Source organism: Vulpes lagopus, chromosome 15 (assembly GCF_018345385.1).
Source record: "Vulpes lagopus strain Blue_001 chromosome 15, ASM1834538v1, whole genome shotgun sequence".
Lineage (NCBI taxonomy): Eukaryota > Metazoa > Chordata > Mammalia > Carnivora > Canidae > Vulpes > Vulpes lagopus.
This window is the reverse complement of record NC_054838.1, coordinates 2,658,460-2,682,612: the sequence shown is the minus strand read 5'-3', so window position 1 is coordinate 2,682,612 and position 24,153 is coordinate 2,658,460. Positions and strand designations below refer to the sequence as shown.

Below are 24,153 nucleotides of genomic sequence, written 5' to 3'. Positions count from 1 at the left end.
AGGATTCAGGAAGCAGAGAACATAAGAAGTAAGTTAAATACGTGATGAACAGATTCAAGTCATATTAGTAATGACTTAATAGGCTTTTTCTCCACTTTTAATAAGAGGTTTTCAGTAAATATAATAAGAAGCAAAAAATAAACACTTTATCTGGGTACTCTAATAACTTCCCAAACCAAAAATTAAGCTTGATAAATATAGACTCATCATCATTACCATCATCAAGCTATTTAACACTGTATAGCTATTTATAAGTCACATCCACTTGGTTTTAATCCCAATGGTTTTACAAGTTAAATAATACTTACTTCTTTTTATTTTATATGTAATCTTTGTGTCCTTTTTATAAATTCTAAGAAGGTCTGTAAGTATATTATTTGAAAAAAAAAAAAAAAAGAAAAGAAAAGAAAAGAAAGGAAAAGAAGCCAGCTGTACATGAGCACCCCTACCTGTGGTATTCAGATGGTGAGCTGTCCATCTTGTTATCAGTCTGTAAAAATCTCTGTATATAATAAAAAAATATTTATATTATTTCCAATCTCATTATCCATCAGTCCATAAAAATGGCCAGAATCCTTTCTTTCTAGCCCTCATCCTCTTCCCTTCCAAAATCTGAGTTTTTCTAGCTCTCTGCATTTCCTCTTGCTCCTGGTACCACTCTGAAAGACTCTGTTGCATATTGCTGGAATAAGGTTCACACTGAAGCTCAGAATGTCTAAGAATCTTTTAGGGTCTCAGAAGGACAAGTTGATGAGTGAGTCAGGCAGTCCACAATATCCCAAAGGAAATGGTAAATGGAACTAAACCTCAACTTTAGGAAAAGTGTGATAAGTTAGAGAATTAGAGTTGAGGCACTGACTTTTCAGTTCCACTTGACCTTTGATAAGTGATAACAAAGTTTCAGTTTTAATAGATGTCCCCAGGTTTTCCAGAGAAGTCACAAATCCAAATATATATATATATATATATATATACATGTATGTATAAATATCTCAATTTAGAATATTGGCAGTGCTTTCAAATCCTTAAAGAAATACTAGGTAATAGAAGGACCCCAAGGCCAGATTTGTCCTTTATTTACAAACCCAAAATCTCTGATTTATAAGCTTCAGAAGTTTGAGAGGGGACAAAAGAAGCAAACTTAGCCCTATTAATATTGATTCTCCTTCATCAAGTGGCTGATGAGTTAACACCAATATTTTGTCTCTTTATTTTGTTTTACTAAAGGCCTATCATCCCCACCAGGGGCAGGGGTGAGAACAGAAAGGGTGAATAGAGAATAAAATTCTCTCCTGCTACCAACAAACGAGGGACCTATGGTTCAAATATTTATTCTAAGTGGGGTCGCCGTAGGTTCTGGTTTGTCAGACAGTCCTTATTTTCTCTTATTCTATCCAACATAATCATTAATAATGACTCCTTTCATACTCAAAAAGTATGCCAGTTAGGGAAATAAATTTTGTAGTGACACTAGTGCTGGTTACCACAAGTGTCATAGCTATTGTCAGGCCAAAATCACATGCATGCAGAGACACAAGTAAATAATTGCCAAGTGCTATATGAGATAAACCGTCACTGTGTCTGGACTCAAAGCCAGATTAGCTGGCTCTAAAATCCGAATTCTTTCCACAATCCAGGCTGTTTTTTTTTTTAATAAAGATTTTATTTGTTTATCCATGAGAGACACAGCGAGAGAGAGAGAGAGAGACACAGGCAGAGGGAGAAGCAGGCTCCCTGCAGAGAGCCTGATGCAGGACTCGATCCCGGGACCCCAGGATCACGCCCTGGGCCAAAGGCAGACGCTCAACCACTGAGCCCCCCAGGCGTCCCTAGACTGTTTTAAAGAAACCTATTTTATAGATACGGGAACTAAGGGCTAAGAAAAACAAAATATACTTGGGCACATCCCTTAGGAAGTAACAGAGCACACATTTTAACTGAGATCTTCTGAGGTCAAGGCTGCGCGCTTTCGGAACTGTCTCCGTGTTTGGAAACCAAATACCAAGCATCATGCTAAACAGAACAGCCGTTACACTAAAGGTACAATTTGGTGATGCATCTGTTAAGAGAAATAGAAAGCGGAGCATAGGATTAATCGTTAGGGACATGACTAACTGGCACAAAAGAATCAGAACAATTCGTGATTCTATATAATTAAGTGCTAAGTTATTTAGTAAGGATGAACAAGTTCAGAAGAGACTCCATGTGGGCTGGTGTGATACTCAACAGGGCCTGGGAGAACCTGGATGATGAGCACCAGATGGAGAGCATTCCCCAAAGAGGAAACAAAGAGAAGTATTTTGGGCTGTTTTTGCGAGGCAGATCAAGGGAGAGATTTCGACCCAAACAGGGTTTGTGCTGAAGTCAGAGAAATCTGATGGATAAATTAGGTATGAGCCAGATTATGAGAATGTGTCTAATGTGTGATTTTGTTTCACCCGTACATGTACATAACTTTACATAAATGCATACATGTGGTTATTCCCATACTTCTGAAAGTATAGTTATTTTACTTTTTTCCCTCTTTTTTGGCTTCCTTCTCTCGCTCTTTCCTTCCGTCCTGTTGTATTAACCTACCTACCCATATTATCAGCCCAGAATGTAACTTTCTATACATTTTCTCCCTAACTAATTGAATAGATCCCCTAGTAGGGGGGATAAAAATCTAAAAAAATGTTATGATTATAAGTCATAATCTGCCATATTGCCAGGTATGAGTTTTGGTCCGGGGTCACCAAGACCAATGATGCAATAAGCACCCTGACATATGGGCTTTGTTTGAATGGGAGAGACTTCTACGAGATGGGTTATTGGTTAAAATAGGCTCTCACACTTCACAGTTGCAAAGCAATCTATGAAAGAATGCTTTTCCCAACATCCCCTATAAAAATAGATCTCATGGCTCCTTTCCATTTCTGCTAATGTGAAGAGCTTAAAAATATACCTTGCTATTTTAACTTCCACTTCCCTATCAGAGAAAATATTTTTTCATTTTAAATTATTTATGTTTTTTTTAAGATTAGAATCTTACAATGTCGTCTGCAAATACTCTGCATTATTTTTTTTTTTCTGTCTTGCTTTCCTTTTCCTTCTTTTTGTTCTTTGTATCAATCAGGGTTCAACTGGCAAAGCAGAGTGAGATATGCTTTACTATGGAATAGGGATTTGTGATAGGAATGAGAACTTACCCAATTATAGGCATTTTTGGAGAATAGTCCAAAAAAGGATGTTGGGGAATCAGAGGAAAGCCACTAACCAGCTCTTCTGAAGCAAACAAGTCAGTTTGTCAGGGAACCTGGAGTGGGACCACGATGGAGCACTGGTGGAGCCCCACGGAAAGACTATTGCCTCTGCACCTGCTGGCAGCGTGGCATCTCCAGAGACAAAAGCAGAGCTGGACGTGGTGCGGGGAGGAACAGGGCCTGTCTGCACCTGTGTCGTTCTCATCGCTTCCAAGCACGGTGCCCGCCAGAGCGCCACGGCTACAGCTGCTTTCCTCCAAGTTTGCTCGTCTTGCACAAATGTCGTTTGGATCAGGTTTAACCTGGAACCGTATCGGGAAGGCCATTCTGGAGAACACAGTTGTAGTTTAGTGAACTTGACACAAAAGGGACCTAGCGAAGCACACGGTCGGTTTTTGTGAATGTCTGCAAAATGCAAAGATAAAATATGATCTTAAAAGCTTCTGTTAAATGAAGTTCATTGAATGTAATAGGTCAATCTAGAACTTTGCTTGTTATTCGGTCCATTATAACGGTTCAGATTTCTTGAGAAGTATGTATCGTCATCCATTAACAATTGCAATTTTTGTTGAGTCAATCATCTAATTGTTTCTGCTTTGGTGTTAAAGGCACATAAAATATACAACTTTTACTTACAAATTATACCTTTCACTTTAGGTAATGTGCCTCTTTAAAATTTTAGTCCTTCTAATGTGAAATTCTATCTTCTACCCTTGCTTACTTTTTTTATTTGCATTTACCTGGAATCACGTTGACCACCCTTTATTACTTTGCATCAAATATTTATTTCTCATACAGTACATATCTTGATTTTAATCCAGTTTAAGCCACTGTCTTTTAGTGGGGAAAAAGGCGTGCTTATATTTGGAATATTGGCCGTTATACTTGATTTTATTCATCCCATTTTGCATTGAACCTGTAATTTATGTTCATCGTTGAGTCCACATTCTCCTTTCTTTATTTTTCCTGGTGTGATCAAGGTGCAACATATTTCATTTGGCTTCTCCCTGGACAATTCATCGTTCTTTCCCTAGTCATGAAATATCACTTTTTATGTTCCTTATTCTCATAATCAAATGAGTTAAACCAGATTAATTTGTCTATTAACCTACATGCTTTTATTTGCCTCTTGTTTGATAGCCTCCCTAATAAAAGGTCTCAAGACTATTTTCACCTTCCATTTTCCTTTCTAATTGTCCCCCTCCCCAGACATCTGTACCATCCTTCTTTCCCCCACTCCTAACTACCCCACTCCCAACTACCTGTTAAATTTGTAGTGTTTGCTTTTCAATAGCTTTTTATAGTTCTTATATTAAGTATCCCTGGAGAGTGTATTAGTGTCCGTTTGAATTTAATTAGGTAAATAAAGATTTCAGATGATTATGTTTTACTCTTTTTTATCTCAGGGTCTTTTCTAATTCATCTTTCTTTTGGCAGAATCATGTTTAATCAAACAGACTATGTTACTTATGTATTCCTCAAAATAATAAAATACCACAAACATGGAAGACTTAGAATTTGAAACATTTAGGGCTTTTACAACCATTTGCTATCTATTCTTAAAGAAATTACAAAGATGCACTGTTCTTCTGGTATAAAGCTTGCAAAGACTAAAAATATATATCCTGGCTGGATTTGTCACATAGATTCCAGTATATATTTGTTAAATGTACTGAAAAAATATGTATCTTTCTCCTATTATTTGTAGAACTTATTGGAAGGGAGGAAGAAGAACTTTATTTGATATTAAGTATGATTTACTGAATATTCTTGAAGGTAACGTCATGTGATCATCTACTCTGTGAGGCTACCATAAATTAATTAGATTTACTTTTATGAATGCAAGGACTACAACTGACACACTATTGATACATAAATGTTTCCAAGTCGCCAATATTTATTTTTTAGGTAAATTCAGTGTTGTCACAGTAAATAATCAATTCAATAATCTTTGCATCCTTTAACTTTTATTTTGGCAAGCTGTCTCTTCATTATTTCAGTGTTTAATTTCAGACCGCACCCAAGTTCACGTTGCTCCCTGAATGGGAGAGCAGGGGACATGGCCTCCAACCTAGAGGCAACTTGAAATAATGGACTTTTCAGCCGAGACATAGAATATAAAATGGTTATTCCATCATCACTTACTTTGTTCCATACATCTGCCTTCTCTTAATGCTGTCTCCTTAAACAAATCGTTTTATGTCCCTGTCTCTTCAAACTACTGTGTGATAAGAGCACCTCAGGCTAGATTCAGATCAAGTAGAAGCTGCTGATTTTCCTCCAATGCTCTCTTTTAGTCACTTATATCGATTCGGAACGCCGCTTCTGGATGCTTCTCTGAGCATCTAGCCTGGCTGCCAGCTGGGCTAACCTGTTGTTATACTGTCGCATGTGGCCAGGAACCCAAGGCGTTGGGGAAGCAGTTGTTAAACTGTACTCCACCCTTCCATTTACCACAGAGCTTGTTTTTTTTTGAAGAGCTTGTCTGGGCCTTTAATAAAGTATGGATGGCAACTAGAACCAAGAAAGTAGTTCATATATAAAATATAAGATCTAAAATATGTAAATGATTTGAAGATAATTTCCCTTGGTTTTGCATAAGGAAGACAACTGCTCAGGTCACTAAAGCACCATTTTTCTAGAAGTCATTTTAAAAATTTTAAATTAATTACTTTCTTTACTTATTCATTAGTAAGTCTTGGCTCAGCCTGTGTGACAGGAACTATACGGGTCTCTGTCAACACTCGGAGAGTCAACACTCAGTCGGCTTTCAAGGAGATCGGAGTCTCCCTATAATAATGCCTCCAGGGCAGCTCTCTCTCCCCTTCTCTCTTCTTCACCCTTTTCAGATAAACCCACTACCAATGTGCCTTGGCTGTTTCATTTTGCCCCTGATCCCCTAAATAACTGGGTTCTAGACAGGGGCTGACTACAAAGAGAATTTCTTTTTCAGTTCTCATTTAGGCAATGAGGAGCAGAATTGGCAATCCCAGTTTCAACTGAGTCATTTATTCAAGACCCAACGAGGTAAGGACAGAACTCTCGCAGTTCTGGGGATAGAGCCCAAAACCGGGAAGCTCAGGACCGGCTGGGCTGTGTGCTCATATTTCGGAGTTCAAAGGAATTCAAAAGCCTCCCAGTGATGTTAAAGTTTCATACCCCTCTGGGAGGCAAAAGTTAGCGTGGGGCCTGATAAATTAATCACCAAGGAGGACAGGAGACAGGTGGTGCGCTGTGGGAGAGCGAATGCGGCAGAGACCTGAGCAAAGAAGCAGGACAGAAAAAGCTAGGGCCCAAGACTGGAAAAGAAAAAATAGATCTGCAGAACGATAGTGAAGGAGTTTAAAAATATATGTACATAATCAATATAAAATCGGTATATATCATTTGTAGAAAGCAGAACACGTCAAAAAATATGGAGGGCTAAAAAAAAAAAAAAAATCAGCCTGAATCCTTACTTGTGAAATTAGTTATTTTGGACATTTTGGTATGCTTCTTACTAGTCTTTTATTTTTTTCTCTTCTGCAAAATATAGTTAAGATCATTATATATGATAATCATGTTCCCTCACTGAACACTATATAAAGTATTTTCTCATCTTTAAAATTTGAAGAAAGAAATTTGAAACTAAAAATAGAAGAAAAGAAAAAAAAATCAGTTTAGCCTTCCCTGATGAGGCCATTAAATAGTCATTCCTAAACTTTCTACAATGGAAATGTCGATTCAAAATATTTCGTCTTACCAGATGATAGGAAGATTTATTTTTTTAGGAAGGTCTTTGTTCAAACCCCTCTCCACTTGAACACACACACACACACACACACACACACACACACACACAGCTTTTCCTTGTCTGTGCATTGCCTTTCCTGTAAAGCAGATGGTGCTCGAAATTGCCTAGGCCCCTCACGAAAGCCGTTCCTCTAGCAACCTTCCTTAAAAGACGGATTTTAAAACAAGCAAAGATGTTCTTTGAATTCCCTAGTAGCCAATCTGTCAGTCCAGCCTAAACTATTCCTAATTAAAAGTAATCAACTTTTATGAGAAGATAACTCAATCATAGTTGCACTGCAGAGGTTAGGGTGCCACGGTGTTAGAAATCACTCTTTTTTAAAAAAAATAATTAATCTCTAATGAGGTTTGAACCCTTAACTGACTCCCAGCTCCAGGGCACACATGCTTGCCTCCTGCAGAGTTACGCTGACACCAGGATGTCCTTATGCCTGGAAGTGGGAAGTAGGATCCAGGGAGTGGGGCTGCACCAGAATGACCTGTGACTTGAGCTATACTAGACTCTTCACTGTTGATGAACAAAACATCACAAAGCACCCTCAGGAATTCACCTATGGTCCTGGGCTTCCGTGTCCTCTTCCATCAGAGAGCTGTAAAAGTGAGGCTCTGCGGAGATAGTCTCTGAGGTTCCTTCTAGATCTTCAGATGGAGATGAAGTCACACTGAGATGATTTTTCATAACCCAGTATTTGTTCAGTGCTTGCATCCTGAGCTTTTACTGAAGGCTCAACATCTTCCTTCGGGAAAAACAACAACAACAACAAACACAAAACAAAACAAAAAACCCAAACATCATCCTTCATTACCAAGACTGCACACTTTGTGATGCCTCCCCCTGAGGGTGAGTCCGGCTGTTCTCTTCTGCAGGCCCAGCCGCTGCAAACCCAGGAGGGGTCCAGTCAGCACCGCCAGGCTGAGCCCAGCCCAGCTGTGGAAGCACTAACAGGTGGTAGCCTGAAGCTTTCCCTCGCAGACAGAGCCGCTGTTGTGCAGTCACGCTGCAGGACCCGCTTCCTCCCCTGAGCTGCCCCCACCCTCCCCGCCCTTGGGTCGTGCACCGCAGGTTGGGGGCAACACGGTAGGGGCTCCAGCGGCCTGGGGTCCTGCAGATGTTGAGGTCCCTGCAGCTTTCCTCTGTCATGCACCCTGGCGGGGACTCTTGTACTGATGGGGCGGCTCACCTACACCTCCCAGGGCAGGGGGGCAGAGCCCCGCGCTGTGCACGGGGTGAACTAAGGGGTCGGAGCAGTGGCGGGGAGAGGAGGGCATGGGGCGGGGTAGGGATGCACCCCAGGCTGGCGGAACTGGCGCCAGCTCGTGGCTGGGCCTGGCAATTTGGCCCTGCCCCGGTCACGTCACCTCTCGGGGACCAGGTGACTTTGTCCACCCAGGCAGGTGTTGGCTTCGACGGTCTTTTTTTTTTTTTAATTTTTTAAAATTTTTATTTATTTATGATAGTCACAGAGAGAGAGAGAGAGAGAGAGAGAGAGGCAGAGACACAGACAGAGGGAGAAGCAGGCTCCATGCAGGGAGCCTGACGTGGGACTCGATCCCAGGACCCTGGGGTCACACCCTGAGCCAAAGGCAGGCGCCAAACCGCTGAGCCACCCAGGGATCCCGGCTTTGATGGTCTTGAGAGTTCTTTGCGCTCAGGGCCTCGGGTTCTTTCACGATGTTAACGGGGGGGGGGGTCGATGCGCCCCGTGGTGAGCACCTGCCGGGGCACCTGCCGGGGCACCTGCCGCTGCGGACGACGGGCGGCCCGGTGTCGCCGGCGGGGCTCTGGGCATCGTGAGGTCCCGAGTGGCCGCTCCCCCTGCCCCGCTCCCCCCCGCTCCCCCCGCTCCCCCTGCCCCGAGCCCCTCTCCCCGCCCCCCCTGCAGCTGCTGCCGAGCTACAGACCCGGCTCAGTCGCCCTGGGGCCCCGCGGCCGCCGAGGTCGGTTCCCCCAGCGGCCGCCAGGGGGGGCGCGCGGGCGGCCGCGGCGTTGCCATGACGACGGGGGCGCGCGGCGCGGGCGGCAGGTGCGGCGGCGGCGGCGGCGGCGGCGGGAGCTCGGAGCGCGGCGGCGGGGCCGCGCGGAGGGACATGGTGCACCACTCGGGCTCCATCCAGTCCTTCAAGCCGCAGAAAGGTCGGTGGCGGCGGTGGCGGCGGTGGCGGCGCGGCCCCCGCGCGTGTCCCGGCCGGGGGGAGCAGCCGCCTGCGCGGCGGGGGCGCGGGACTCCAAGTCGGGGCCGGTGCGCCCCGCCGCGTCTGTCTGTGTCCGTGCGTCCGTCTGCGCGTCCGTGTCCGCGAGTGCAGCTGCGCCCCCCCCGCACCGCGGGAGTCCTGCCCCGGCGTCCGCGCGGCCCGGCCTGGGGGCTGCTCCCCGGGACCCCGCTGCTCCCGCCGCCTCCTGGGGCTGCGGCGAACCGGCTCGGCCGGCGGGGCGCGGGGCAGCGGGGGAGCGGGGCGGGGCGCGGGGAGTCCGGGACGGCGGGGCGCGGGGCAGGGGGAGCTGGCAGGGGGCAGCGGGGCAGGGGGGAGCGGGGCAGGGGGGAGCGGGGCAGGGGCGCGGGGGTCCCGGGCGGCGCGGAGTCCGGGGCAGGGGGGAGCGGGGTGGGGGGCAGGGGGGCACGGGGCACAGGGCAGGGGGCAGGGGGCAGGGGGGGAGCTGGTAGGGGGGAGCGGGGCAGGGGAGCGGGGCGCGGGGCACGGGCACGGGGCAGGGGAGAGCGGGGCAGGGGGGAGCGGGGCAGGGGAGCGGGGCGGGGAGCGGGGAGTCCTGGGGTGGCGGGGCGGCGGGGCGCGGGGAGAGAGGAGCGGAGCAGGGGAGCGGGGCAGGGGGCACGGGGCAGGGGAGACGCGGGGCAGGGGGGAGCGGGGCGGGGAGCGGGGAGTCCTGGGGTGGCGGGGCGACGGGGCAAGGGGAGAGAGGAGCGGAGCAGGGGAGCGGGGCAGGGGGCACGGGGCAGGGGAGCCGCGGGGCAGGGGGGAGCGGGGCGCAGGGGGGGAGCTGGTCGGGGGGAGCCGGGCAAGGGGCAAGGGGGGCGAGGCTGTGACAGGGGCGCGAGGAGCGGGGAATGGGGGGCGCGGGGCAGGGGGAGCGGGAAGCGGGGCGGGGCGCGGGGCGCGGGGCGCGGGGAGCGCTGGGGCTGCCCCTGGGCTGCGGAGAAGCCCCGGGAGCCCGCGGGCTGGCACGGCCTCCGGTGCTGGGATGTGGGGCAGCTCCAGCCGGCCTGTGGGGGGCGAAACTTTCGGGGGAAGCTGCCCCCGGGCTCCCCCCCCCCCCCGCCCCGCCTCCCAGCGCAGTGGCAGGGGCCCCTCTGCTCAACCCCAGGCCGCCCTCCCCTCCCGCTCGGTCTGATCCCCTGTGGGGAAGCATCTCCCCGGGAGCACTCCCAGGTTTCTGGAGTTTGTCCAAAGACACTTATTAATGACAGAAGGACCATCCTATGGAGTCTACACCGGCGATGGCACTTAGGCCCCAGGTAGTGCTGAGGACGCCCCAAGGCGCCCAAGATGTGGATTCTGGGGTGACAGGTCAGGTAGGCGCATTCAGAGTGAACTGAACACTTGTTACGTGTCCCTACCTCCTCCCGGGGCATCTGCCCTCTATTTACCCATCTTTGTCCATCTACCCCAACAGTTGTTTCCATGCAGATCTTTCACTTTTTAAAGCAAAAACTGGGTGGACGTAGCAGGAAGAGTTTAGTGGACGTTGCTGCATTAGGAAGAATATGGGCCTGAAGGAGCTTCAGATTCCAGGATTTTATACTCTGTTTACAGTCCAAGAATCTGTAGATTCTTTAAAAAAAAAAAAAATGTCGAAATTGGGAATGAGGTGAGACACTAATTTCCCCGAGTGTGCAATTCCATCTGGAATCTAACTTTCCAAAGAGAACTAAATTGTTTCAAGGAGTCGCCTTCTCTTTAATCATTATTTTAAACTCATGTACATTTTCAGAATAAAGATAAAGATGATAGGAACTTTGCCCCGGCATCGTACAGTTTAGATTCTCCTCTGATGCGTGGCTGCGGGCGACTCATTTCTGGAACCTAGAACCTCGAAATGGTCCCCACAGGACTTATGTATGGGTACATAGTTTGTTTTTATTTTTTATTTTTTATTTCATTTTTTGTTCATACTTTGTCTTTAAAAGGAAGCAACTGCCGGTGGAAGGACCACCTGTTATTGCTCAGAGTGAGTTATAAAAAAATCATACAGATCTTAGTTCTTCATTATTATCCAAAAACACTTAGTTTCCTTTATGATGCATTATGGGCCATTTATTTTCAAGTCTTTTACTCTTTGGCCCAGAAGGCAACTTTAGCAGAAGGATAAAGGTGGAGACAGGAGGGACAGGAAAGGAAGCACCAGTACAGTGGCTCTGGTTGGTTGCTTCTTAACCCTGAACGGGCATTTCAAAAAGACAGACCAGACGGAGGATTAGCTACTTTAATTTTTCAAAGAAGCAGCAAAATAATACTTGAGGTGCTTTCTGACCCAGGAGGCATGGGACAGAAAGCTATTAGGGGTGCTTTTCGCCATAACATTGACCTGCAAACTTCCCATTAGAATGGAGAACATGCTGGAACTCTGGAGTTCTTCTACTTTCTAAGCTCACCTTCCTAACTAGTCTAAAAACCTCAACCAAAGTGTTTAACTTCTTTGGACTTTACTTTGTTGAAACATTGAACTCCTGACGCCTCCTGCCTTTTTGATTTCCCCTTCTCTGTTCTTTGGGGAGGGGCAGGTGGCTGCTGTGTGAAAGCAGAGATAATTGCTTCCTGGGCCAAAGAGGAAAGCCCAGCTTTTAGTACACTTTTTTTTTTTTTTTTTAGTTCACTTTTAAGAAATAATTTCGCTGAGTAAACCAGTTTCTAGGGATGACCCTTTGTTTTAATCAAGGGAGATTAATGTTTGCTTTTGCCTTTGATTTCAGCTTTATAATACCTAGAAAGATCAGGAGATACTCAGAAAAAAAAACCCTTATTGTAAGACTTTAGAAATATTCACCATCACTTGAAAAAGAGACGCACTCTCTTACTCTCAGCAGGCGTGGGGACTTTTCCTTCCATGAAAACTGTGAAGTAATCAGTGCCTGAGCCAAATCCCCTCCCTGATATTACTCAGCATTTTTCAAGAAGTCACTATACATGCCAGAATCGTTATCTGTAAAAATGAAATACTGTCTGTAAAGCCGAATTTCTCCATTAGTTTAATGTAGGATCTTCGTTTTCAGCCCTGGATGTGAGCTCTTCATGTACTACTTACAAGTTTTGTTCTTTAAGATCTCTAAGCTTCAGCTACTACCTCCGTGAAATGAAGATATCACCTGGCAAAGTCCTAATGTGTTCAGCAGTTTGTCTGGCACGCAGATTGGGGCTCATAAATATAGTGAATAATTAATAATAATAATGATAGTTACTCTTCTTCCCAGGCCCATCCGCCTCTTTGTGGACTACTTAGGAGTAGAACAACATCCTCAGCGATTCCCTTATAAGTTGTTGCCCTTTATTTTACTTTGTCTCACTTTTGTTGTTTTGGGGTATTTTTAAGGAAAACAAGACTCCAGGCCATCTAGAAGATCCCGTACAGTCGTCTTGGGCTGCAGTCACAAACTACCTGAACTGCTATGCCCATTTCTCAGGAAAGCCTCTCAAAACTTCCCATAGAGTAAGTTTAGATATTCATTTCATAATTTCAAAATTTCACTGCAAATAAATCGGACCTCTTCACTCTCCACTCAACCCATATTTACCGAGCTCTTGCTGTATGCCGGGCAGGGTGCTTAGCGATGGCATTATCAAGGACACTTTCATTCTTGAACCTATTACTGCAAAAACCTTCTTCAGAGGACTTTGGATAGTAGGAAGGCTGAGAGGTTTGCTCAACACCACCCCCTTTTTTTTTAATATTTTATACATTTATTCATGAGTGACCCAGAGAGAGAGAAGCAGAGACACAGGCAGAGGGAGAAGCAGGCTCCATGTAGGAGCACGATGCGGGACTCAATCCCCGGACTTCAGGATCAGGCCCTGGGCTGAAGGCAAGTGCCAAACCACTGAGCCCCCCAGGGATCCCCTCAACACCACCTTTATGCAAATTGTAGGAAACTCTGCATTTTTCCAGGAAGGTGTTGACATTTTCGTTTACTGACAATGCCCCCCTGTAAGTTTTGTTTTCTGAAGAGGTCTACATATACTTTTATTTTTTAAGATATTTTTAATTTTTTATTCCACTTTGATTACATTTTATATTGTTTTGTTAGGAAGCTTAATAAATTAGGAAGTGAAATGTGAGAATCCTGGGGTGGGGGGAAAGAGCATTCCACAGTTTATTTCTGAAGTCTCACGGGTACACCGGCGTGTCTTAGGGTCTTAGGCTCACAGAGAACGGGGAGTGTGTGTTTGCCTTTGCCTTAGCACATCTTGGAGGAACACATTAGCTGGCAAATCGGCAGTGATATCTGGTGAAAGTCCAACTGTGCTTCCCAGCCTGGCTTGCTCTGTTCATTTGATTTAGGATGGATTTCATGTGTCATTCAAAAGTGGGCAAGAAAAGGACAATGTGAGTTCTGGCTTCTGGTGGCTGTTATTTACCAATACAGCCAGCAAGACTTTCAGGGAAACCATAGGTCACATCAAACACAGCCTGTCCTAAAAGGCTTGGGTTTAACGGGATTAGCTGAAGCTGTTAAGTGATTCATCATTATTCGAAGGGACATTTGGTTAAACATGAAAAGAGTGTTTTTAATAGTTCCAGGGAATCAAACACTTCCTACTCAGAAAGTGGTTTAATAATAATAATGATCTTTACACGTACGTGGGAATTTGTAGACCCCAAAGCGCTTATATTCTCCTTTTTTTTTCAAAATAAATTGCTTGCTGTGACAGGTGCCCACCTCTAAAGCCTCTTAGCAACCATCCTGCTTTGTGTCCAGTTCCTGGTTCACAATACCCTGAAAGGACATTTTTGGGGGAAACACCTAGTTTCAGAATCTCCGATGTCCACTGTTTAAGCCTCATTTTCCTCTCACTCATGTCTTAAGGATCTAGAACTTTCCTAGTCTCTTCCCCTGTTAAAAACAAAACAAATTCTGAAGCCATTTATACAGTGAAAGAAATGCATTCACGCATGTGTACTGACTTGCCCTGGTATTTTGACAGGTGATTCTTTTATTTATGACTAAAGAGAAAGCATTGATTGCCTCCTTCTAAAGTCATGAATAATAATAATAATAATAATGATTCATAATAATAATTCATAATTCATAAAGTTCCTGCAACATAGAAGAAAAAAGTTGGGGGGGGGATATTTTGGGGCCAAAAACTATACTTCTCTCAGGCTAGTACTGAGTAGCATCCTGATCAGCACAAAGGACTGGGCATCTCATCTAATTGAGAACCCCTCAGGTCGTCTACTCTGTCCCTTAATTCCCACCCTTCTCTTTCTTTACTTCCTCAGTAGATTTCCTACATAAATACAACTCAGACCCCACAGTGATAATCTCCCAATGAGGGAGAGCCAAACCATGAAGAAAATATAGACATTTTTCAACCCAAATAGAAAACACAGGTGTCTAGGACCATTTTTTTAAAAAAATCCTACATACACCTTAAATGGCTCAGAAGAATTACTGTCGTCTCAAAGTAAGAATATTGAGGTTTAAAATGATGACTTTGAGCAAAAGCAGTATAGAGTTTGTGATAAATACGTACCCTCTACTTAGGAATGAAGAGAAGTGATAACTAAGAAATTCCATCTGAGGTAATTATGAGTGTTTCAAAGCTATCAAGAAGTTCATTTATCCAAAACATCACACTTCTTGAGGGTTCTCAGGAGCTGAGGTCTTCCTTTGAATCTAGGATTTAGCATTAGACTCTGCCCATGGATGTCACTGCAAAAAAAAAAGAAAGAAAAAAAAAGAAAGAGAAAGAAAGAAAGAAAGAAAGAAAGAAAGAAAGAAAGAAAGAAAGAAAGAAAGAAAGAAAGAAAGAAAGAAAGAAAGAAAGAAAAAGAAAGAAAGAAAGACTGGGGATTGATGATGGTATAAATCAACTTCTCACAAGAAACTTATGCCTTAAAAAAAAACTCAACCTTTTAATATTTTATATTTTAGAACTGTGCAGATGTTTAGAAAATACTAATGTGAAATGTATAGATAAATGTAAAATAGTTGTACCTTGGTGAAAAGAACCAAGGTCTCAAATTCCCTGTGATTGAAATTCTGTCCTTATTTCTGAACTTGGGAATTGAGCTTTTTCTGAGCTGCAGGTGCTTTTCCAGACCCACCCCCCAGGGTAATGCCCACCTCTCAGGATTGCAGTGGAGGATAATAATCACCAAACACAGCAGCAGCAGCAGCCGCCGCAAGCACAGTGTGGATACTACCCCTGCCCACTGTCCCAAAAGCTTACAAGTCCAGTGCATTGTTTGATACTCAGTAACCCGTTAGTAGTGACATACATCATTTTTCCTATTTTCAGAGCGAGGGAATTGAGGGTTAGGTGCTCTATGCATTAACTCTTGATGAGCAGCCGATCTGAGCTGTGAACACAACCCTCCCTGATTCCGAGGTCCACCTCCTGACTGTCTACATGCCATAAGGAAACCTACTTGCTCTGAGTTCTTTGGAGGAAAAAAAAAAAAAAAACCCTGAAGCATCTGGAAGGCATCGCACCCCCATTTGATTTCCGCCACAGTTGTCTGCAGCTGGTCCTCTTGCTCTGTCTCTGCAAAACCATCAGAGTTCAAGGCAGATTTCCGTGATTCCTGAGCTACATCATGGGTAGCTCACTGTCCCTTCTGTGGCCTTTGTAAAATTAAAAATTTAGACGGAATAATCCCCGTGATGCCTTCGGTCTCTACAGCTCATCAGAAGTTACAGAAGCGTGAGATCATATTTTAGCGGGCAGTAGTGAGGACAACCAACCTGGCTGTCCCTTTGAGTCGCTGCCGTCCCTGCTGAACTGCGTCGCAAAGCAGCAATTACTTTATTTATTTATTTATTTATTTATTTATTTATTTATTTATTTATTTTTAGCAGCAATTACTTTAAATGCTGGTTGGTTTCAACCCAGCAGGCATGTGAGAAACCAGCAGCAGCTGCAGGATCCAGGTTCCCCCAAATAGGAGTCCCCGCATTCACCCCCTCACTAGAACTGAGATGCAGTGGGCCTCGGAGGAGAGGACTTCCCTGTGCGTAGAATTGGAGGGACATGAAACCATTGTGCAAATGCACTGTATTAGTCTTGGCATACTTGTATCATTGCATTTCTAGAAAGTTCATAGGCCGTCCCAAAGACATCTGTCAAAATGACTCCTAAAATGGTATAGATTTTATGTTTGGCTTTGGTGCACTAGTAACAGTTTAGGCAGGGGGAGAGGGGTCGGGCTTTGCCGATATAAGCACAAGGTCCAGCTTAAACCCAGTTTCCATCACTCACTGGTACCTCGAGCAATGTGTCTCATCTGCCTTAGCTCATTTCTCTCAATTGTATGAGCTAAATTTTCAAGATCTAAAGAATCACCCAGAGTTTTTGTTAAATGCAAATTCTTCAGTCGCTCCAGATTTATGATCTCATCTCCCTCCAGAGGAGGAGACTAGGAATCTGTGTTCTTAGCAAACATGCAGCCTCCAGGGCTCTAACCACGGAACCCATTTTGAGAAACAGTTTTATAAAATAAAATAACTGTGTGTGCACTGAGATAATGAATTTCGGCGTGTGGACTGCAGCAGGTTGTAAATAAGTGTCCTCTACTATTAGTAGAGGCGAAGTAGGTACAGCCTAGATAAACTTAGCCAAACACATGCATTTAGTCCATGAAAATGGAACTTTAGTGTGTTTCGAATATTAACTGTAATTCCCCTAATCCTTCCTTTGTAAGGTCAGAGGAAGTTCCTAAATAGGAGTTACCGTCTTGTCTCATTTACCGGACACTTTGGTAAATGACTTGTAAGACTTGTAGAGCAGAGCGCTCAGACTTTGCCTTTGGCTATTCAATCTTGACCCTAATAAATGCCTCAAATGCTGTCAATTCTTTATATTCGCTGTCGGTATTTTAGGTCCTATTTTTGTGACTGTATAACTTTTTGAAAAACGAGGGGGCTTTAGTGAGCACCCTCCCGTGATGAATTATCTCACAGTGGTGTCTTAAAGGTACAATGCATGGTAAAAGTTTATAGTTCTTGATTTCTGCCTAGGGAAGATGTGTAGTAGGCTTGTGGTATTTTATTTATTATTTTTAATGATTCACCATCGTAATTTAAAGTCAATGAATAAAGCACTCTAAAAATAAATAAAAAAAGAAAGAAAAATGTAAAAAAGAAAAAATCACTCTGTGAAATAAGCATGATATGAAATCACAGAATGTTGTTTGAATCTTAAGACTGTTCTACAGTGATCGGGACAAGCTGATTTTAATGGGTTTCAATCTCCTTATTTATGAACTCAGAATAACAAGTGCTGTGACTAAATGCCTATTCTTTGCCAGACACTAGAGTATTTTGCTCATAGTAACCCACTTAATCTTCCTAAAGACCAATCTCTGTTGCTGTAATTGCATAGAAACTGAAGGACAGAAAAGCTGGTGCTCAAGGTCGCACAAGTAGGAGAGGTGGAGCTAAGGTGGCCGTCTGGCGGGTAGGAATGCCACGAGCATCAGCAAGCCTGCGGGGTTATTCCTCCTACAGGAACTGCTTGTATCGTGGGCTCGGGACTTGGTGACTAATGTTTTTATAAAACGCCAGTCGCTAACCTAACACCCTAACCTCAAATCACTGAAATTAAGGGTTGTCCATTACTCAGCACAGCGTTTTTGCTCTTTATCCACACGATCTGCACTATCCACTTGGTTGTGCCAACACTTCCCAAATCATTTTTCAAATAATTCTCCCCAAGGTTAGCTGACCGCAAAGATCCAACTTCTCTTTCCTTTTAGATAAAGTGAGTTTGATTCACTAACTTTAAGCTCAACTCAGACCTATTCAAAAGACATCAAAACACATTTTAGCTGTGAACTGGTGGGTCCTAACAGACACAGGGGCGCACTTGCAGCCAGTGGTACACTTAGAGTCTCCCTAAGATGCCCTTGACTACCACATGGCAACACAGGACGGCCTCAGAGAGAGGTAAATGGTCAAGACCTTGAGTGGTGATGTCAAGCAGCTTGGATTCAAATGATGCTTCTTGGGGCTCCTGGGTGGCTCAGTTGGTTGAGTGTCCAATTCTTGATTTGGGCTCAGGTTGTGATCTCAGGGTCCTGGGATCCAGCCCACATGGAGCTTGCACCCAGCAAGGAGTCTGCTTGAAAATTTCTCTCCCTTTCCCCCTGCTCATACGCTCACTCTCTCTTTCTCTGTAATATAAATAAATAAACCTTTAAAAAATGATGCTTCTTATGGTTTGTTATATATGATTTTTGCCACAATTTTTACTTCTCTAAATTTCCCATTTTCTCCTATATAAATTTGGATTGGTAGGGTTGTTTAGGGGGTTACTTGCTATGGTGTATACTAAAAAAAAAAAAATAAGACATATGCCAATTTGCCTCTTTTTTTTTTTTTTGCTACTTTTTCAGATCTTAAGATGTTCTAAGACATCCCAATACAATTTATGCTTATAGTATAAATGTTCCTACTAAACATAGGTCGGGAAAAGTCAAGCTTAATATCTTTTCTTTATAGTTCAGCACTTAGACTGACTTCTTTTGAATCATGTTACATCTATAAATTTCGACATAACAGGGTATAAAATTCAGAATGCAGAGTCATCAAAAAATAATTCACATAATTGTTAGTCTCTGAAGTCGCATTTCCTTCTGATACAGCATTAGCAATTTTTGATGGTTTGATATTTTGCTTGCAAAATTATAGATATTCATCAAATGAAAGTAGGGAACATGACAACCGAGAAAGAATTTTATTTCGACAGGGATCAAATTGCATCTTTCCCTTCACCACATTTTATATGTTATAAAATATATCATGGCCAAAAAAGATATATATATATATATGTGTGTGTGTGTGTGTGTGTATATATATATATCATGGCCTGTTATCATAAGAAAGCAGCAGGTTTCAGATGTCAGCCACTGACAATAGGTATAGAAAATCGAGAGTAAGAGAGTAAATTCAAATTTCCTTATTGAGGAAAATACTGTCTTTTAGAATACTATCTTTGGTATAATGCGTCTGTTGGAGCACTCATACTTTGAATGATGTTTTTCTATTTCTCACACATTGCTCCAAGACAAGTGAGTTGGTGGTATGTGCCCCATGGAACAGCTTGCAGTTAGTCATGACTCTTACCAGATGTGAAGAAATCACCCACTCAGAGGCACTTCTACCCATTTAGACAACAGTACTCTAGAATTTAAATCACAGGTACGCAGTTACTTTAGTACATAGTCCATAAAATAATGTTTTGCAAAACTTTTTACATGGTCTAAAGACACTATATAACTGAACAGGGAATGTGTGTACATGAGAATATTTCTATCTAAATATAATTCCAAAACCTAATTCTCATAATTTCCTTCGTATAGCCTGAGCCCTGTGTGGTGCTTGAGTACTGCATTGTCTTTAGGAATGGCACAATCTGTTACCAAAAAGTAAAAAAGGGGATGGGAAAAATCTGAACCTTTCGTTGCTTCAGACCTAGTCTTGAAAAATAGCCTTTCATAACCAACTAGAAATGTGGCAATCAAGGCTTCTTCGCAATCACCTGATATTCCTTCCTTCTGCCTAGTTAGAAATCCTTGATGTGAAGGATGCTCAACACATATAGGGCTTAGTGTGTCTGAATTTTATTTCTGCCAAGAATATTTTGTCAGATCTAAATCTATTTAACTCCTCAGTAAATGGAAAGATGTTACCATGTGTTCACTGAACACCATTGAAAATAGCGGCCCTGAAGCATGGAGGGTTTGTAAGTGAGCTTGTTACTGTGCGCTTGACATGCATTAACTCATCTAATTCTTTCACAAATCCATCAGAGAAGGTACTAGCCACTCCACCTTACAATAGGGAAATTGAGGCCTGGCATGAGAAACGGTTTACTTAGTAATATAAGATGAGCATTTAGTAAATGTAAGACGGGTGTTTCCCAGAGCTGGCATTGGAACCAGCAATAGGGCCGCATAGCTTGTTCTCAGCCTTACCAAGGTGGCTCAAAAGAGCGGCCAACAGTACAGAGCCTGTGGTGCGTCGGTGAGCTAGCCATAATTATGGGCCTGCACGTAATTCTTCATTAACACTTTAAAGGAAAAGTGTAAGACTGAGACGTTAAGGAAGTTGCCCATGGCCACAGAGCTGATGTGTGGCAAACACGAGATCAATCCCATAGGCTTGCTGGTGTACCGAGAGGTACACGAGGCTTAGGGAGACTGGCTTCTTTCTGCCATTAGTTACCCCGAAAAAAATTGGATTAGGAAAAATAGCATGTTGACCCCGAAAAAAATTGGATTAGGAAAAATAGCATGTTGAAAACAGTCATGGTAAACATTTCAGGGTATGATCTTTGTACGTCACGCACAGTCGAAGGACTGTGGCCTCTTGTGAAATTCAGTTATGTGATACAACAGAGATATCAGCCAAGAATCTTCCAGAATTTCTGTTACAGCTTATATCTCACTTTTTCCAGGGATGGTGACGAACTATGAAGGTTTTCTTACCATCTCAGACTCTCTTCCGTTCTCCTGCTATGCGAGACCGCCTTCTCCTTGAGTACCCATTCCCTTTATTGTGTCCTCTACCCTCTACCCTGCCCTCTCAAATCCAGGTTTAACATTTATTGTCATTCCGCCTGGATGTGAATACTGAGTTCTAAGCTTTTGCTGGAATGGGAAATGACGGGGGACCAGGAATCACGATACATGATGCAGCTTATCCCAGGCCTCACAATTGTGTGTTTTGGCAAAGACTTTACTGAACATCCACTGTGTTCTAGGCACCATGCTCAGCATTGAAAATACACCATTCAGTAAGATTTGACATCTGCTGAGGAAGCTTTGCTAACGTTTATGTTCCTTTCCATTGATACCTCTATGTTGAAACGCTGTGAGCGTCTCTTAGCCATTTATATTTAAGAAATAACTGGCTGTCATCAGTTGGGACACCTGCTTTAATCATAAAAGTGTTCTTGTGGTCAAGGAATCACTTAAAATTTTGAGAGGAAGCAAGAGAGCCTTAAGAACAGCTGTCGTCAGCCTTGTCCTTGGGATGAACTCCAGGGAGCTGATCCAGCGTTGAAATCCAAATGCACTGTCTGTATTAGTGTTTTGGAAATATTTTCAAATAAAATTTTCCAGTATCTGATGTTTGTAAGGAGGTAGTATAAGATGGTAGCCGCATAGGGAACCTTCAGATTCTTGCACTTTCAGTGCACAAATGCAGTATCGATGCTGTGGAGCAGAGAAGGCAAATAAATGATCATTCCCCCTCTTTCGGGCAAGTCAAATCCCGACTTCAAAATACTTCTTTACGTGGCCTTCTCAGGACAGAGTTCAGGTGGACATGAAACTCTTTTGTCACACTTGTTATTGAATCTGGAATTCACCTCTACCTAGACCCCTGGTGAGAACACGTCAGGGTCACTTCTTTTATACTCTCTTGCTGGGTTTGGTCTGCCCTCATCAGTCTCTTAAGGACAGGGTGGCACATTTTTCTGCTTTTCGATAGTACTTGTTAGAGAAAAGAAGTAAAGACAGTGGGGGGAGAAAAGAGGAATCAGAGCAAAACAAATAAGTTTGGGATTTCGTGTTATGATGGAGTTATGAAATAATCCAGATACTGCTTGCATCGTACCTTGGAAGTCCGGGTATCTTTCGCAGGAGTGCAGACCTGTGGCCTGCTGGTCGAGGCGCCGTCACCAACCCCAGCCACTCACCTAGTCTGAGTAGGCTGCTTGCTGGGAAGTGGATCTGCGCAGTGTCTTTGCTCATCACCTGAATTAAAAATTGTTTTCTGATATTCAAATACCATCATCATTGTAGAAAATGTGGAAAAACGTTATCACCTTCAAACACTGTGCCTATTCAAACATTCTACAAATTTTAAAATAATTAGATTCTGATTTTCTAGTTTATCGCAATTTAGGCTTATTTACCACTTTTCTAGTTTATCATTATGTAGGCTTAATTGTATGTGTAGGTATGTCCATGTTCAGTGTTTTTTTTACAAGTTTCACATTTTGGAGATAAAAATATATATATAAAATATATATATAATTTTTATTTTATTATTTTTATTTTATTATTATTTTTATTATTTTATTATTTTTTCCCAATTGGAACAAGTACAACTTGCAATTTCTTTTTTTTTTTAGAAGATACAGATTTATTTGATGGGATACATTCTCATGATACACATGTGAATGAAAACTTTCTGACTCTAGAATAATTAGAACAGGAATAGTAGTCCCTAAATATTATAACTTTAAACTGCAGAATGCATCGTTTTTCAGTCCAGGGAATTTATTGTAGCAATGCTTTATTATTTTGGATTCTTTCATTCTTGCCTCTTTATTTAACCATCACAATTGATGTAAAAACTCAATTTATCTTCCCTTTTTTAAAAAAATTGTCAGGTCCCCCCCCCCCATTGTATTCTGGAAGCTGCTTACGATTCTCCTTTCTACCAATGACTCAGTCTCTCCATGAGTTGATTCTGTTCTTTATTTGTTCAAAAAGCATTTTTAATGTCAACCAACAAATTATTAACCCAAATTATGTCTTTTATTTTACCCAGCCCTGTTTTCATATTGATTCTTTGTAACATAATTTTTTAAAGAATTCACTTTTATTTAGGAGGAAATTGCAGATTTCTGTCTACATTTTAGTTGTTTATTGTAACATACCTTATTCAAAGTTTTTCTCTCCTGCAACCTTTGAGACATATTATTTCTTCTCATATTGAAAAAAAAAAAAGAGAGAGAGAGAGAAGAGAGAGACATTTCATTAGTCCTGTAACTTACTTTCTAATCCTCATCCTGGAGGAAGGGGAGAGCTATGTAGCCAGGTGCTTGCCCCAAGCAGTTTGAAAGGATTTTCCTGATCACTGCTAGTTTACCACCCTCCAGTTAGGTCTTCAAGCCGCTGATGACGCTCGGTTTGTCTCCTAGTTCAGTGACCTAAAATCTTGAGATGACCCGAAGTAGGTTTTAAAAAAAAAAATATATATATATATATAAAAAGAGCACTTATAGAATCTGCCTAAGGTGTTTCTTCAGTCAGCTATGCCTCTGGCCACATTGACTAATGAAAATCTCTTCTTGGCCTGGTTTCTACCTTAGGCACGTTGTATTTTTGTTTAATTCATTTGTTTCCATTTCCTCCTGTATCAAGAAAAACCCTTCAGGATCCGTGGAGAACTCCACTTCCAATTGTTTTTCTGTTTGGGATGGATACGCTGGCCCTGGGCCGTCTGGCTTTTCATCGTCAAGACCTAGAGATGAAGGGTACCAGCCTCTTCATCTCCCTGTCCACTTGGGCCTCGCTTTTCCAGATGCGGTAAAGGTGAACTCAACCCCAAATCCCTTCAACTTTCTTGCAGCAATACAACACCAAAGGTGCCTTGACATCTTTATTTGATCAATCTGGCTTTGTCTATTCCGGAATTCTTTCCTAGTTTCTAGCATTGAGGTAGGAATGAAGAATCATCCATTACTTTTTCAAGTCTCTCCCTCTCATCTTTTTAATCACTGGGGAGGGGGGGGCAGTTCAGAGAGGGAATGACCTTTACCAAGTGACGGCTCCAGAATTCTCTTAGAAATGTAAGTGAAAACTTTACCAATATATGGATTATATTTGTGAAAATGGATGTGCCTTGCTCCTTATTTTCCCCCCCACATTTTCTTTAATGCTCCCTGGATTTTATGTTTCCTATTTCCTTCGCTTTCTGTCTTTGCTATATTAAATTTAGTTTGGTCGTTTTCAGCTTCAATAGTTTGAAAGGTATATATTCTGTTTTAGATTTTACAGATGCTCCAGCCTGTGCTGGCTGTTCAGTAAATATTCAATCAATCACACATTCCCCTCCTTATTTATCTTGATTACATTTGTCCATCCAAACCATTTTTCTATAAATTTGAAACTGTTCTGGGTTTTAAATCTCTCTATAACTAAACCTGT

General features: G+C 42.9%; 1 protein-coding gene across 4 annotated transcripts in view; it reads left to right on the top strand.

Moving 5' to 3' along the window:
* The window catches only part of ANO3 (anoctamin 3), a 395,575-nt gene that overhangs the window by 118,822 nt on the left and 252,600 nt on the right, over window positions 1–24,153 (top strand). The window contains exons 1-2 of one of the 4 annotated variants that reach the window (XM_041730539.1): window positions 9,063–9,168; window positions 12,580–12,696. The exons of 2 other annotated variants lie outside the window; for them this stretch is intronic. Coding sequence is in view for 1 of the 2 variants with exons in the window: in XM_041730538.1 (XP_041586472.1) it covers window positions 9,123–9,168 (46 nt within the window). In the remaining variant the exon portion in view is untranslated. Of the gene's footprint in view, window positions 1–9,056; window positions 9,169–12,579; window positions 12,697–24,153 lie in introns of those variants that run through there. One more of the 4 variants, XM_041730538.1, reaches the window with a different exon arrangement.